The following is a 17,297-nucleotide window of genomic DNA, read 5'->3' on the forward strand; positions in this document are numbered from 1 at the left end:
AAACAGCCCCACTGTGAAAAAAAACAGTCCCATCTCTCCGGACGTTAGCTCCAAGTTAGCTCTGCATGTCGTCTTTTCCTCCTCTATTTTTAATAATCTGACGATGTGTGGCTGGTTGCTAGTTTGCTGGTAGGAGGTAAAGCTAGAGGAGGACGCCACAAAATAAATGTGCTGGTAGGATTTATCTGATCTGAAAACTGATCTCAGGCACATTTGGTCTTTACATTGATAATAGGAAAAGGTTAATCTACCTCTTTATTTTGGCATTCCCACATAGGCTGTATGAACATATCACACCACCTCTTGTCATTAATACAAAGTGACATGTAAAAAAATCCTTTTTAAAGTTACGCCTATGATGCCCCCCACTGGTCAAAACGAGACACCACAGCAACAGACACAAACGCTGTTTTTAATATTTTATTCATGTATAAAATACATAATCTCTAATCTCTCTGCAACAAACGACAGAAACAAATGTAACAGTTTTGGGTTTAACCATCTGTGTGTGACGACCTTCACACTAAAACATCGAAAATAATAATCAATTAGGCTATTTGATTTTCCTAAAGCTTTAACCTAAAATCTTCTGAGTTCAGAGTTAATTCTCTCTTAAACCAAACACCGATCATAACCTGATCAGACCTGAACTCATCAATAGCCCAATCACCAATCAATAGACGAACAGTGAAAGTGAATCAGAGTCAAACAGCATTGAGTTCAGACGTGAGGTCATCGATCAGTGACCTCATCATGAACAATAAACAGAAACTCTGAGGTTGAACCTTTGACCTTCAGTCAGACTGACGATCTGAACTTTCTCTTAAAGACACAGTGAACGTTTCTTTGTGAGGTCATGCGACGTTGTGATGTCATCACTCCTCCAGGCTGCCGTCGCTGAGCAGGAAATGAGGTCTGACCAGCGACAGCATGGGGCCCCTCGGGGCTGTCGACATGTTTGTAAAACTAGATCTCGTGCGAGACCCAAGTTAATGCGCTCGGTGTGTTCAGGTGCAGTTGGAGCTATTGTTTGTGTGATAAACAAAGGAATATCAACTCTTGACTTGCTTCAAGTGTACATTTATTTCCACAGACAGCGTCAGGTGGCTACTCAAACATGCGCCGATAAGTTTTTTTTACTTGAAGCAAGTCAAGAGTTGATATTCCTGTGTTTATGACACAAACGGTAGCTTTCCCACTGCACCTGAACACACCGAGCGCATCAACTTGGGTCTCGCGCGAGACTCCGGGAGACTTTGAATTAGATCGAGTTTTACAAACATGTCGGCTTGCTTGAAGTAAATAAACTTCTCGGTGCATGTTTGAGTCGCCATCTGACGCTGTCCGTGGAAAAACATTACAGCTTTGAGGGATGTAAACAGCCTGAGCAGCGGAACTTGCATCTGCCCCCATTCATTGCTGCCGTGGCGATGCGGGGACAGACACAACTACCGCAAAACAGGAGCAATTAAACTGCAAATCTTCAGATTCCTTCTTTTAGACCTAAAATGATAGGAACATACACCCCCGAGTTGAATTCACCTGGAATTGTCCTTTAAAAGGGAAAAACTGGAGAAACCTCAGAGTGAGCAACAGAGGAGGGATCCCTCCCCCAGGACAGGCAGTAGATGTCGTATACAGACAAGTTTATACTGTATACAAACAGTTTATAACATGGAATATGGGAAAGGTTAACAAGAGCTGATGAAAGAGGCAGCTGGCGGCGGCGGCGAGTAGCTACCTGAGCGGCCCGTTGACACGCCGACGCCGGGCTGACGTCGGGCTGGACGACGGCGTCGCCACAGAATAAAACTCTGAGCTGCTCAGACGAACAGGAAGCCGTCTGCTGGTCCAACAGCGCCGAGAGGACGCCTGGACCGAGGACAAGGAGGATTCACCTTCTGACACCACACTCACCAATACACCGTCAATACATGATTAGAGCTGCAACAATTAATCAACTAATCAAACAATAATTGATTATTAAATTAATCATCAACTATTTTGATAATTGAATAATCAGATGGGTAGTTTTTTTAAATGGATAGTTCAACATTTTGGCAAATTGGCCCATTGCCATAATCCGACAGGCCGTGGTATATGCTCATTATACCACGGCTAAGGGGCGTTGTTCGGCCCGACGCGAAACGGTTACGAATAAAGGCAATATAAAAGAGGGATACGCAATCAATTTCGTGTAGTTTTATTCAACCAGAAATACATATTATCCAATAAAATAGCCTCACTGTGAAAAAATAGTCTCTCTCCAGACGTTAGCTCCAAGTAGCTCTGCAGCTCGTCTTTTCCTCCGCTTTTTTTCAGGTGAAAGTCACTGCTCAGTCCCCTCTACCGTTGTTAACTCTCCACCCCGGAGGTGAAAGTTCACCTTAAACATGTGAATTCAACTACTTTAGTCCATTTTTTAACATCGTAAAAACATCAGCTGTCTTTTGCTACGGACGGCAACAGTCCGTTCCAAAACAACTTCCATTCATACCAGTCATACGTGCCTGACGCGGAGTTAAACATTTTGGCAAACTGGCCCATCGCCATAATCCCTATAGTCATAGCAGTAGGTTCGTTACCTTTAATTGTCGGTGCAGAGCGGTGAGCTGCTCAGAGCTACGCTACGGAGGCTCATGGGATTTCTTGGTTTCCCTCATCAAACTCATCAAATACACAATCCAACAACTCCAAACGCTCTGGTGGACAAGTTGTGAGCTGCACATTCACCACGCTATGAGATAATAACACAACGTTACCAGACAGAGTTGTTTTAGAGGTAAATTCAGAGACTGCTTGATGAAAAACTGTCCCTGAAGGCAACGTGCATCCGCGGTTTTGCATTTGCCTCGAAAACAACTCTGCACTGACAATTAAAGGTAACAAACCTACTGCTAATAAGGGATTATGGCAATGGGCCAATTTGCCAAAATGTTGAACTGTCCCTTTAAGAGAAAAAAAAGTCCAAATTCTTTGATTTCAGCTTCTTAAATGTGAATATTTCTGGTTTATTTGTTCCTTTATGACAATAACAAACAATAAACTGAGTCTCTCTTTGGTTTGTGAAGAAAACAAGACATTTGAGGACGTCGTCTTGTGGTTTGGGAAACACTGATTTGGCATTTTTTAACATTTTATTGACCAAACAACTAATCGATTAATCGTTTAAATAATCAACAGATTAATCGATGACAAAAATAATCATCAGTTGCAGCCCTATACACGATCAATCCATTACCAATATGTTAGCAATGGAGGGGAACTTCATCATATTTTAAGTTTTAATCATCCTGCTGTGAAAACGTGGCGTCGTGGTGGTGACGTGGTGGTGGTGAAGAAGAGACGAAGCCTCCTCACCTTTCTGCGACGCCTGCGACGCCTCGTCTCTGTCCGTCGTCAGGAACAGCTGCACGTTGTTGTCCAGCAAACAGTCGGTGAAATCCTCCTCAGCCGAGAAACAGAAGCTGCCGACGTCCAGACCTGCAGCAGAGCGACGGTGACCATGACGATGACGATGATGATGACGATGATGTCACAACAGGAAGTGAACACTGACCCGTCACTGACCGGATAAACTCTTAAAAAGTTAAATTACCGTAGCGTCTGGTGCTGCTGATGATGCGGGAGCTCTGCTGCTGCTGCTGCGCATCAGTGGTCACCATGACGACGTCCAACAGCAGCGTCTCCGTGGGATTCGCCTCCAGCAGACGCTGATTCACTCTCTGCAGAGCCTGATGGAAAACAAAGTCCAGCCCTTCATGTGTCGTCTTCAAAACAACAGCTCACACATTGTTCCCTCTGTTGTCGGGGACTATTTTCTGTGGCGGATGAATTCACTTTGGTGAAATTTAGGTGAGATTCGGTGAGATCAACTTCAGAAACTGAGGAATTTTGGTTGTTTATCTATTTATTGACTCGTTATTTATTCGACTGTGATTGTTACAATGTGGTGGTGCTTATAACCCTCCTGTTGTCCTACTGGGTCAAGGAAGGAAGGACGAAGGGAAAGATGGGAGGAAAGAAGGAAGGGAAAAATGAAAGAAAGATAGATGGAGGAAGGGAACAGATTGGGTCAATTGGGTCAAAAAGGAAGGAAGAAATGAGGACGAAGGGAAAGAAGGAAGGGAAGAAGGAAGGAAGGAAGGAAAAGGAAGGAAAGAAAGATGGAGGGAGGGAACAGATTAGGTCAATTGGGTCAAAAAGGAAAGAAGAAGTAAGGACGAAGGGAAGGAAGGAAGGAAGGAAGGAAGGAAGGAAGGAAGGAAGGAAGGAAGGAAGGAAGGAAGGAAGGAAGGAAGGAAGGAAGGGAAAAAGGAAGGAAGGAAAAAAAGATGGAGGGAGGGAACAGATTAGGTCAAAGAAGGGAGGAGATGGATGGATGAAGGGAAAGAAGGGAGGAAGGAAGGACGGAGAAATGAAAGAAAGATAGATGGAGGGAGGGAACAGATTGGGTCAATTGGGTCAAAAAGGAAGGAAGAAATGAGGACGAAGAGAAAGAAGGAAGGAAGGAAAAAAAGATGGAGGGAGGGAACAGATTAGGTCAAAGATGGGAGGAGATGGATGGATGAAGGGAAAGAAGGGAGGAAGGAAGGACGGAGAAATGAAAGAAAGATAGATGGAGGGAGGGAACAGATTGGGTCAATTGGGTCAAAAAGGAAAGAAGAAGTAAGGACGAAGGGAAGGAAGGAAGGAAGGAAGGAAGGAAGGAAGGAAGGAAGGAAGGAAGGAAGGAAGGAAGGAAGGAAGGAAGGAAGGAAGGAAGGAAGGAAGGAGGGAAGGAAGGAAAAAGGATGGGAAAAGGAAGGAAGGAAAAAAGATAGGGAGGGAACAGATTAGGTCAAAGAAGAGAGGAGATGGATGGATGAAGGGAAAGAAGGGAGGAAGGAAGGACGGAAAAAAGGAAAGGAAAAATGAAAGAAAGATAGATGGAGGAAGGGAACAGATTGGGTCAATTGGGTCAAAAAGGAAGGAAGAAATGAGGATGAAGGGAAAGAAGGAAGGAAGGAAGGAGGGAAGGGAAAAAGGAAGGAAGGAAAAAAAGATGGAGAGAGGGAACAGATTAGGTCAAAGAAGGGAGGAGATGGATGGATGAAGGGAAAGAAGGGAGGAAGGAAGGACAGAAAAATGAAAGAAAGATAGATGGAGGAAGGGAACAGATTCAATTGGGTCAAAAAGGAAGGAAGAAATGAGGATGAAGGGAAAGAAGGAAGGAAGGAAGGAAGGAAGGAGGGAAGGAAGGAGGGAAGGGAAAAAGGAAGGAAGGAAAAAAAGATGGAGAGAGGGAACAGATTAGGTCAAAGAAGGGAGGAGATGGATGGATGAAGGGAAAGAAGGGAGGAAGGAAGGACGGAAAAAAGGAAAGGAAAAAGGATTGTGGAAAGAAGGAAGGAAAGAAAGATGGAGGGAGGGAACAGATTGGTTCAATTTGAAACCAGAAAGACAACAGGAGGGTTAAAATACATCATGTATAATAAATACTGTGGTATTTCAATAATAAAACTGTAACATCCCAGAATAACTTTAATATTTTGAGATTATGTAGTTGTACTTTGAGAATAAAGTCGTAGCATTTTATGCTGAAAAAAATACAATTTAAAAGGAGGAAGTTAAAATATCTGAGGAATAAAGTTGTATTTCTGGTGTCGTAACATTTCCTGAACAAAGTCACAAGAATAAATTCATAATTAAAGGATAAACAAAAGAAATGAAGGAATAAAATCCCAGAATTTCAGAAATAATGTGGCTGTAATTCAAGGACAAAGTCGTAGTGTTTCAGGAATAATGTAGTTGTACTTTGTATTTTAAAGAGTTTTTCTTTTAATTAAAATATATTTTTTAGTGAAAAAAATTGTAATATTCATAGTTGTAACATTTCTAGAATAAAATTAGTGGATACAAATATTCTGGAGATAAAATCGATTATTTATTCTTGTCAACAAAGTTCATATCTTGATACCACAGCTCACAAACCAATAATAATATTCATCATTTATGGACAAACTGAGGCGTCACCAGTACACGGTCTGTATGACGCTGCAGTTTCTCCGTCTCTAGTGAAAACTCTCTCTTATCTGTATATAAAGAGAAGTGGAGGCTACTTGGTTATTACATGTGCTGCTCAGTGTTTTCCAGGTCTTGTCTATTTTTCTGCGCTTGTCGTCTGTAATGAGAAACCTCAGACGACTCAGTGAAGGTTTAAATCGTTCACCTCCTGCTCCTCGGAGAAGCAGCTGACGCCTCACGTTCACATCGACGTGTCACTGAGTTTATATCATAGTTCAACCTGAAGGAGGAGGTGAAGAAGGTAGAGATAGATAGATAGATAGATAGATAGATAGATAGATAGATAGATAGATAGATAGATAGATAGATAGATAGATAGATAGATAGATAGATAGATAGATAGATAGATAGATAGATAGATAGAACGATAGATAGAACGATAGATAGAACGATAGATAGAACGATAGATAGATAGATAGATAGATAGATAGATAGATAGATAGATAGATAGATAGATAGATAGATAGATAGATAGATAGATAGATAGATAGATAGATAGATAGGTAGGTAGGTAGGTAGATAGATAGATAGATAGATAGATAGATAGATAGATAGATAGATAGATAGATAGATAGATAGATAGATAGAACGATAGATAGAACGATAGATAGAACGATAGATAGATAGATAGATAGATAGATAGATAGATAGATAGATAGATAGATAGATAGATAGATAGATAGATAGATAGATAGATAGATAGATAGGTAGGTAGGTAGGTAGATAGATAGATAGATAGATAGATAGATAGATAGATAGATAGATAGATAGATAGATAGAACAACAGATAGATAGATAGATAGATAGAACGATAGATAGATAGATAGATAGATAGATAGATAGATAGATAGATAGATAGATAGATAGATAGAACAACAGATAGATAGATAGATAGATAGATAGATAGATAGATAGATAGATAGATAGATAGATAGAACGATAGATAGATAGATAGATAGATAGATAGATAGAACGATAGATAGAACGATAGATAGATAGATAGATAGATAGATAGATAGATAGATAGATAGATAGATAGATAGATAGATAGATAGATAGATAGATAGATAGTGTTGAGGCTCTTGTGAAACGTCTAAAGTTTAAAACAGACAGGAAGTAGGAAGAGGAGTGAGGAAACATCTGGGAACGTCTCTTAAAATCTTATTTCTTCTCGATCATCTGGATTTAGTTCTGTCTGAGAAGCTGCTTGACTCAGAGTGTGAGTTTAGAGTTGGAGAGTTGTATTTATTTTATGTTTTTCTATGAATGCAAAGTGTTTAATCATCATGTTGCTGAAAAAAGAGACAGTTTTCATTGTGCAACGAGTTCAGTTTCACTACAGCTGAGTGAAAATCTGACAGTTCATAGATGCTGTTGTATTAAATAGTTGAACAGCAGTGAGATTTTGAATTGAATTGAATTGAAAACTTTATTGAACAACGTTAAAAAGTGTTCAAAAGGATTAAAACACAATAAAGCCGAAAGGCTTGTTTCCATTGTGGTCCTGTGAGATGGTAGACAACATAGAATTAAAACAAGGAAGACAACACACAGCACATGGAATGACACTAGGACACATAGACTACCACATTGAAGAAAAAGAACAAGACGAAATAGATAAGACAAGGGAATTAGGTCACAAACAAAAACAACAAAACATTTGACAGACATACAAACAAACAATAGCCTACATAATCTAGTGCTTCACTGCTCTTTTGATTTAATTTATCGATTGGCTAACCATTTTTTTATTGAGGACTTAAAAAGAGAGTAGGAGGAGGTAACAGTTTTAAGATTTAAAGGAAGGCCATTCCACAAGACAGCTGCTGAGTAAAGAAAGGAAAACTTTCCCATACAGCTCTTAAAACGGCAGAGCCTGTAGTCAGTGGAGCTCCCCCTGGTGGAGTAATTGTGGGTGTCACTGACTTTGGAGAAGTAGTTTACTAAATACTTTGGTGCCAGGTCGTTTTTTATTTTATACACCAAACACAGCTTGAGTTGAGAAACTCTCTCCTCCACTTTGAGCCACCTGAGGCTGGAGAAGTGGTCAGAATCCCAGATAGCAAATGTTTTGGCTGTATTCTGGCATCCTTTTGGCATTTTTGGCTTTCTTTTGGCTTTGTGAAAGCCCTTTGGCTCAAATGTGGTATGGTTTTGGTTAGCCATAATAGACAAAATTGGTGCCAGCAATATATGGCTGAGTTATGGCATATATCTGGTTAACCAAGACATTGGGCAAAGAGCGGGATAAAATAGAAGGGTGGTATGGCACGTTTATGGCAAGCCAAAAGATGAGGCAAAAGGCGGGATCAAGTAGAGGGGGTGGTATGGCATGTTTATGGCAAGCCAGAAGATGAGGCAAAAGGCGGGATCAAGTAGAGGGGGTGGTATGGCATGTTTATGGCAAGCCAGAAGATTGGACAAAGGGCGGCAACGTCCGATGGTTTGTTTTGGCATGTGTTTGTATAGCCAAAGGATAGCCAAAAGACCAAGCAAACGGCGGGAATTTCTACACAGTTTCAACCGACGACAGCCCTCCTACTTCATTTTCTCAAGCTGATCAACACGGAGGTATGTACATGATATTATAGACATTTAAATTGAGTAAAATCAGATTTTCTATCATTGCCTTGTTTAAATACCCAATAAGGTTTACGTTTTCTGCACAGTTATGTTAATTTTTCCTATTTCGATGGGAACAAAACTGCTGTGAGCTATGAGCTAACTCGTAGCAAATAGGCACAGCCAGCTCATTCAATTTAATTACATCAATGATATGCACAGATAACTTAATAGATACAGTATATACACTGGCAGTGAGTATATGAGATAGTTTAATGTAATTAATATAATTGGTAGCTGACTTACCTTTGCACAGATAGTAGCTAACTTAGCTAGCAACAATCAGTCATTCCTTCAGCCTACAGTGAATATCTGCTGAAAGCAGCATAGCCTACCATTTAGCGTTGAAAGTATATCCACCAAAAAAGGCATTGCTCATGTGTTTTTAGCAATAATTAATAAATAATTTTAGCTGCCAGGCAGGAAAACACAAAGAAAACTCCAAACTTAAGCCAAAGAGTATAGCAAGAAGCTCTAACTGCCACTAGGTGGTGTTGTGATAGTGCTGCCACCAATTTGGACTGAAAAGGCCTACTGCTGTGAAACCTTTTGTTATATTAAACCCACTTTATTCTCTGCCATATGTGCTTCTAGGGAGAAATCTATTTATCTGTGATTTAATTGCTTCGTTGCTTTTCAGTTATAAGCAAAATATCATATGCATACTTATAATATTTTACATATCCTATTTTCCTCTGCAGATCACTGAGCAAATGATGGCCCTGGAAGAAGACCCAGCCTCTTCCTTAAATATAAAAAGGATTTGGTGAGCTGCCTTTGATTTTATTAGAGTAGGGTAATGTAATGGTTGGCTAGTTGATTTGAAAATCAATGTAGGTAATGATCTCAATATTTTCAGGTCATCTCTCTTGGACCTTCTGGGCCTGCCACTTTGAAGGTTACGGTATGGGGCATTTTAAAGCCAAAGGACCAGACAGAAAAGGACACCTGACGAGGGATGAATGGAAAAGTTACAACTTAAAGTGGGTGAGTTTTATAACTGTAATAAAGCCTTTAATAAAGCATTCTTAGGCTACAGTAGAAGTAATAAGTTAAGTTTGTTTTCTCTTTGTCTGTATCACTTTAGATGCCACACGAAGAAACCCCATCTGCTCTACCACCACAGATGCAAGCATAGCACAGACCAGTGATGGTTTTACTGGGCTGGGGACCTGCAACCTGTCAGCCTGGAGTCAGTCAACAGTAAATTCAAAAATAAAAAGATGATGAAATAATATTAATCTTCCTATTGTTGTTGTTTTTTTCCAATACACATAGACACATAGCAAGGTACATTTAAAGTGTATTAAGGGGAGCAATCATTTGGCATTATGGCTTCATTTTGGATCAGCTTTGGGTGGCAGGATTTGGGACTTTTGGGACAGTTATGGCTATATTTTGGAAGGCCACAATTAGTTTTGGGTGAGTTTTGGCCTCTCGTTGGGTCAGTTTTGGCTACTTTTTGGCTGGATTTGGGGGTCTTTTGGGGCAGTTATGGCTATATTTTGGAAGGCCACAATTAGTTTTGGGTGAGTTTTGGCCTCTCTTTGGGTCACTTTTGGCTACTTTTTGGGCTCTCTTTGGGTCGGCTTTGGCTACTTTTTGGCTGGATTTTGGTTGGATTTTGGGGATTTGGGGCTCTTTTGGGGCAGCTATGGCTGTATTTTGGAAGGCCACAATTAGTTTTGGGTGAGTTTTGGCCTCCTTTTGGTTGTTTTTGGCTTGCCTATTTTGGGCCATTTAGGGCCCGGAAGCCTGGCCATAATCTTGCCAAAATGACCAGCCAGATTTGGGCCAAAAGGATGCCAAAAGGTTTTTGCTATCTGGGATGGAGGTGTGTTCTGGGATGAAGTTTATGTACTACTCTAATCAATTTGTTTTGGCATGTCTGTAGCTTTACTTTGAGGCCTTTAGAGGTGCCAGTGTACCAAGATGTACAGGCATAGTCAAAGTGGCATTGTACAAGGGCATCAGCTAAGGTTTTTAGGGTGTAGCTATCCAATAGGCTAGAAATTCTTGCCAGGAACTTAGTCCTTTGGCTCACCTTTGAGATGACTCTTCGGGCCATAAACTCCCCTGTTAATTTGTTGTCTAAGATACAGCCTAGGTAGGTGACCATTTCCCTGGCTGTGATTATAAAATTACCTAGTGTGACCCTAAAATCTTGTGACTTTCTTAATTTGTAACTGGACCCGAAAATAATTGATTCTGTTTTGCCAAGATGAAGAGACAGCTTATTATCCACCAGCCATTCACTGAGTTTGGAAAGTTCAATACTAAGCAGCCTTTCCACCTCTGATTTCTCTTTATGAGAGACTAGAATGGCCGAATCATCAGATCGATGATGAAATAAACACATTAACTCCTCCACACACCTGCAGCAGCGGGAAGGCCACGCCCTCTTCGTACGCCTCTTCACCATCGGCTCCACCTTCGAACACCGACCGAGACGTCACGGCAACGACCACCGCACGATCAGCATCTTTCTGCAGAAGAAACACAGGACATGAGTTATATACGTATAGTGATAGGAAATGTAAATCATATTATTGGATATTGATTAGTGAGTCATTCCATAATGTGACAGTGAAGGTGAAATGAGCATCAGTACAGTTTCATCTTGTCTTGACCTACAAAAACACATCAAATATGTTGATATGTTTTTTTATTATTATTGTGTGTAATAAAAACAAGTTTCTTATGTGCTGATAATATTTTTGTTTTATATTATCAGATAAATGTGGTGAAGTCAAGACTTTTAGGTTTAACTGTAGTAGAGTATAAAGTACCAGGAATTGGAAATACAGAACTAAGATGGACATGAATTTTGTATTTATTTATTTAATTCATTCATTGAAAAAAGAAAATAAAAAGAGTTTAACCAGAGACCTTCTATTTGGTTTCACACAAAAAAATAATGCAACTTCTGAATGAAAGGGGGCAGAAAAGCAAACTGACCTTTTAGACATCATTATAAAACATTTTAACTTATGTTTTCTAAATCATAAAGATCTTAAAATATAATTCTGCCTCGTTTTCTCTCAGTCTTTGCAGAAACTGACCTGAATTTCAGCCTCTTATTCATCGATCCGGATCTCCACTAGAAAACGTGCAAGTTCCATAGACTGGCAAGTTCACATTTACGTCACTAATCTGCGACAGAAGTGTCACAGGTAAATAAATGATTATGGTTGTTTAGAAATAATTAGGTCCCGCTCCTCAAATCGGCGTACATTATATAATCTATGCATTTATATTTTAATATTTTAATCACTTTCTAATCTCTCCCGGTCTGATGGAACTTGTGCAAGATGAATCAGTTTGGATTTTAGTGCAACGTGTGGCTGCATGGATTTTATTTCCGTGCCGAATTGAACATAAGTCACTCACGTCTCAAACTATGAGATTTAATTGATGTTTGCTTCAAAAAGGAACATTATTATACTTAAAATAATGATTATTTAAACGGAGTCTGGTGCACAACTCTGATAAACAGCCTCACTCCTCTGGTTTCTGTCGGAGTTCTTCTGCAGATGTGTGAAATTCAGATCTCTCGTTGTGTTTGTGGGTGTGAGACAGCCCATAATAACCTGCCTCAGCCCCAGGTGAGTCTCTCTTAACTTACCTGCTTCACCTCCGTGTTCTGCACCGTGGAAACCATGTCAGCTGCGGCGCCTTCACGGCCTCGACAGGTTAAAGTTTCTTTATCTTTACCTGTTCACGGACACAACGACACCGTCACCACAGCAACAACAACAACAATAGCAGCAGCAGCAGCAGCAGCAGCAACTGTCTGTCAAAGTTCCCCCAGAAACACTCAACTCTTTAGTTCACTTCCGCTTCTGACGTGTGTGACGTAGCCTACCGCTTTAATGCTGCGTTCAAGACAACTCGGAACTGGGAACTCTTTCCTGACCTCCTACTTGAAAACGTGAAATTGGACGCCACCTCATGTCGGAGCTTCATCCATCCACTCGGGGAAAAAAATCTAGTCCGTTTTCTCTGAGAATCAGTTATCTTCCTGACAAAAATAAACAGTTGGAGATATTTTGACATGTCTTTCCAGGATGTTCCACAGTTAGGCTGTCTGAGGTGAGTGACTACATGCAAAAACACAAAGTTTATACTGTTTATAGCCTATTGTACACACTGAATATGAGTTCAGTGGTGTCTTTTAAGGATTCCAGTCATGTGCCATAGAGATTGGATTGTTTTTTGAGTGTTTGTTGTGGTTGAAAGAATTGCCCCCATGGGTTAGCATTGTTGCTAACGTTATCCCTAGCGCCAGGTAGCCATGGTGTAATTCCAGTTTGCCTGCATCCAGGGCTCCAGACTAACTTTTTCACAGGTAGCACTGGTGCCACCTAGCTTTTCATTTAGTAGCACCAAAACAAATTAGGTAGCACCATATTTTTCTTTGTATAGCGTGTTATTAATACGTGACCTAATACACAGAGTGGCATGTTTAAAGAGGCTGCAATAGAGTGGGCTGTTGATGAGGTAAGAATGCTAAAATAATCAACTATAGACCACAGTGATGGAAAGAGTAAAAGATCTACTCAAGTAAAAGTACTGTTACCTTGATGAAATTGTACTCAAGTACAAGTAAAAGTAGGCCTACTGGTATAAAAATCTACTCAAGTAAAAGTAAACTCATTTAAAATGTACTCAGAGTAAAAGTTACTTAGTTACTTCTTTTGGGTGAGGGGGTATAGTGGCCAGGGATTGGCCTCACATTCTGCGTGCATGTCTCTGTGTTCCAAATCCGTCCCTTCTCTATCGATACACTCATCTCCATCATCTTTTAGCTCGTGGCACCAACTTCTCTATTCTGACCTTCTGACACTGCAGTTGTCCAGATAATCAGATGGACAGTTACTGGCACTAAGGTTTTCACGATCATGGTCAGGATTTCAACTCAATATCGATATTCGGGAAAATATTCAATACCATTTTCGATACCACAGGGATAAAAAAAAATATAATAATAATAAAAATCTCTCTCCCTCCCTCACTCACACACACCGTCTTTCCTGTCTGCTCTCAAGGAGGGGGGGGTATTTTACTGTAGTCTCTCTCTCTCTCTCTCTCTCTCTCTCTCTCTCTCTCTTTCTCTCTCTCTCTCTCACACACACACACACACACACACACACACACACACACCTGCGTCTTTACTGTAACTGCTCTGAAGCAGTGCGCTCTTGTCTGTTCCTCTGAGCTCCTAGATCAGTGGTTCCCAACCTTTTTCTTAAGGGACCCATATTTTTACTATTGAAAACTTTGGATGTAAAATAAAATAAGGATCATCATAACTTCTTTTATAGGAAATACTTTATTATAATTCAGTAATTTAATAACAGCATGGAACAAACAATCAGGAGAACCTGTGTATGATTACAACATATTTCTTCAGAACTTGTACTTTTAAAAACATAATTGTGTTTTTAAAAGTACAAGTTCTGAAGAATATGTTGTAATTTTACACAGGTTTTTTCTCATTGTTCCATGCTGTTTTTCAAATTCATTGTGACTGATATTGCCCTGCTGTATTTAATGTTTTAAAACTGTTGATATTCAATCATCTATTGATAGGCCTATAATTTATTTGTTTAAATACACAAATAAATGTTAAAGTGGCCCTTGAATTTAGTTGATTTTGTCACATATATGAATTAAGTGCTTAGCCTACTCATTTATTTAACATTTTAATTACATTAAAATTATTGAACCCCTTAAAATCAAGAGGGCTTCGCGACCCCCCCTGGATCTTTGGCGCCCCCCTTGGGGGGTCCCGCCCCCCAGGTTGGGAACCACTGTCCTAGATGACCATGGATCAACAATGGGCTCCTACATTTAACTCAACGGGCCGGTACCGAGAATGAAGTCGGGCCGCGCTGGTCCGCGGTCCCGTTAAAAACAATGAACACCGCCGATGATTTCATTTAGGAAAAAAAAAAAAAACCCGGACGCCTCGGACAGGACGTGAAATGTGGACATGTCTGGGCAAACAGGACGTTTGGTCACCGTAAACGTAGCCTAATAGATGGACATGCCTGATAAAGTTAACGTCAGCTAGCTGCGGATAATGGTTAATAATAATAAGACTACAACATTGTAGCGACTAGCCCTGTGCACACGTAGCGGTGAGGGGGAGAGGGGTGTGTACCTGCCTGCTGCTGTGTGCGTGTGTGAAGGGAGAGGGAGAGTGAGAGAGAGAGGCGGCGGCGGCGGCGTATTTTTGACTGACAACCCATGCAGACGCAGTGCAAGTTCATCTATTTATTTTTTTTACTTTGTAACGGAAGCTATTTAAAATAAATTAAAAACTAACATTTTTTTTCACTCGTCCTCCTGCAAGTAGTAGCACCGGAGCGACCACATTAAATTTTAACTCGCACCGTAAGAAATTAAGTCGCATATGCGACCTAATAGGTCGCACGCTGGAGCCCTGCCTGCATCAATTGTAGTCGCGTTTTTTGCTCCCCCCAACACTGCGTGACCAACAGGAAAACGATTTAGGGGTCAAAAATGGCTGGCATTCACCTTTAAGTCAGTTTTGTTAAAGGTGTACAGAAAAGAAAACTGAATTTGAGCCCACTCTGGATCATAAAATTAATGTGATAATAACTCATCTATCAGACGATGGAGGTCAAACTTTGTGCTAAATTCTATTTTTGAGTAAATCCGGGATGAAAGTGTGTTTTTTTTTTCCGCATTGGATAATGCAGGCGCACGGATGTCATTCAAACGTCTCAGACACGCACACACACACGGAGCTCGGTCTCGCCCCAAGCTTTGAATATCCCGCCCGCTCGATAACGACCAATCAAATTTGTTTTCCTCACTCGGGTAAACTCGTGTTGCAGCTCGTGACAACTCGGCGCGACAAACAGGACAAACGGCCATTTCTGTACACCTTTAATACATGTGGATGATAGATAGCCCAGGTACAGTTGGCAGTTAATTAATTTCAGTCAGTTTTCATTTCACCTTGTCTATGACTCGTCCGACGGTGCTAACAGACCAGAGGGAGCTGATATCACGATTCGGTAAGTTTTTTTTTTTCTGAATATGTCTAAATCTTATTTAATTTGTTGTAGCCTATATTCCACAAGAGCACTGATTACCCCCCCTTGTGCCCACCTGTGTGTTTTGATCGAAGAACACGAGACTGTCAACGTCCAAGTTAATATAAAGTTAATGTGAAAAACCGATTCACTTTGCTAACACGGTTAGCTCCGTGTTAGCCATGCTATCCGTAGCTTGTCTCAGACATTTACTGGGATAAATACGGTTTAACATCTAATGACCACAGTTTCATGTTAGCAGTACTGGGTGATGATGTGTTAAAGGGATAGTTCAACATCTTGGCAAATTCTCCTATTGCCGTATTCCCTATAGTCATAGCAGTAGGTTCATCACTTTTAATTATCCGTGCATGTTGTTTTGAGATCAGCGGGGCAGAGACGTGAGCTGCTCAGTGAACACAATGGAGGTGGACTTGTTGTGACCTGCACATTCACCACGCTCTAAAACAATCATGTATAATTATGTAACATTACGACACATGAAGCAAATACTTGGAACTACTTGTGCTTTTGAAATCCCTCCACCCAGCAGCCAAAACGACTCGTACCTGCTGTCACCTGCTACAGTCAGACTTGCCAAATAAGAAACATGGTCTTCAACATGAGTTCATGTTTATTTTATATTTTATTGTGTCAGCTTGAAACCATACAACCATGTAGTGTAGTAGAACAGGAATGTGCACGGCCAATCAAATCCCAAACAATCCATGAACCAATCAATGGTCACTAATAAACGAAAATGAAGTCCTGAGTGTTACTTGGCTCCAGTTTCCAATAAACAGCAGTTGACAGTAATAATTATAGAAATATATAATAAAAAACAATCAGTCTCAAAGTGAAGATACATTTTAATCTACAAACGTCATGAACTCAGCGTCATGGTAACAGAAAAATCATTAGCTGGTAGTATTAGTAGCTGATGGTTTTTGTGCTGCTCTACATCAGCAGGAAATGCACATTACATATAAAACTGATTCATTCGTTTTATTTGATTCAGTAAAACCACAAAGAAAAATAAATCACATGTAATTCATTATATTCAGCGTCTCTACAACATTATGTTTGTTTCCAGTTGTGTTTATTGTTGTGTCTGTTTACCTGTGACCAGCTCACAAACAGCCTGTAAAGTTGAACATGAACAGTGAATTTGTTTAAAATGTGTTTTTCTCCTCAGTGACGCTGGCGGCTCAGAGACTTTTAGCTTGGTGATATTAGGCCTCGTCCTTCATCAGCAGCTGAGTAAAAGTCACCGTGGTTTTTGTCCTGTAATAATCGACACTTCCATCTTTAAAGGAAGAGGAAGAAGTTTACAAGAATCATTGAGAAGAGTTTAGAAAATCAACTGATTTAATCCATGAATGTGAAAACGTGAGTGAGAGACAGAGACAGACATGTAGATACTGAACTGTCTGTTCAACAGTGAGAAGGTTTCTGTGACAGGAGGAGACTCTGATTCACTCAACACAGAGACACTGAGGAACCAAACGACCAGAGTCTAAACCCAGGATACAGAGGTTGAGT

General features: G+C 40.4%; 2 protein-coding genes across 2 annotated transcripts in view; both read right to left on the reverse strand.

Moving 5' to 3' along the window:
- Positions 1-17,297, reverse strand: part of LOC310987927 (protein NLRC3-like) — a gene marked incomplete at both ends in the record, with an annotated part of 313,828 nt that overhangs the window by 223,521 nt on the left and 73,010 nt on the right. The window lies entirely within an intron of this gene.
- Positions 447-12,349, reverse strand: LOC310987214 (cytosolic 5'-nucleotidase 1A-like; the record flags this gene model as incomplete). The annotated part of the gene is made up of 6 exons (XM_083973405.1): positions 447-455; positions 1,742-1,872; positions 3,361-3,483; positions 3,599-3,734; positions 11,064-11,174; positions 12,314-12,349. 6 exons carry the CDS (start codon positions 12,347-12,349, stop codon positions 447-449), a joined length of 546 nt encoding a protein of 181 aa, XP_083829531.1.

The sequence above is a fragment of the Trachurus trachurus genome, assembly GCF_905171665.1.
Source record: "Trachurus trachurus genome assembly, chromosome: 6".
Classification (NCBI taxonomy): Eukaryota; Metazoa; Chordata; class Actinopteri; order Carangiformes; family Carangidae; genus Trachurus; species Trachurus trachurus.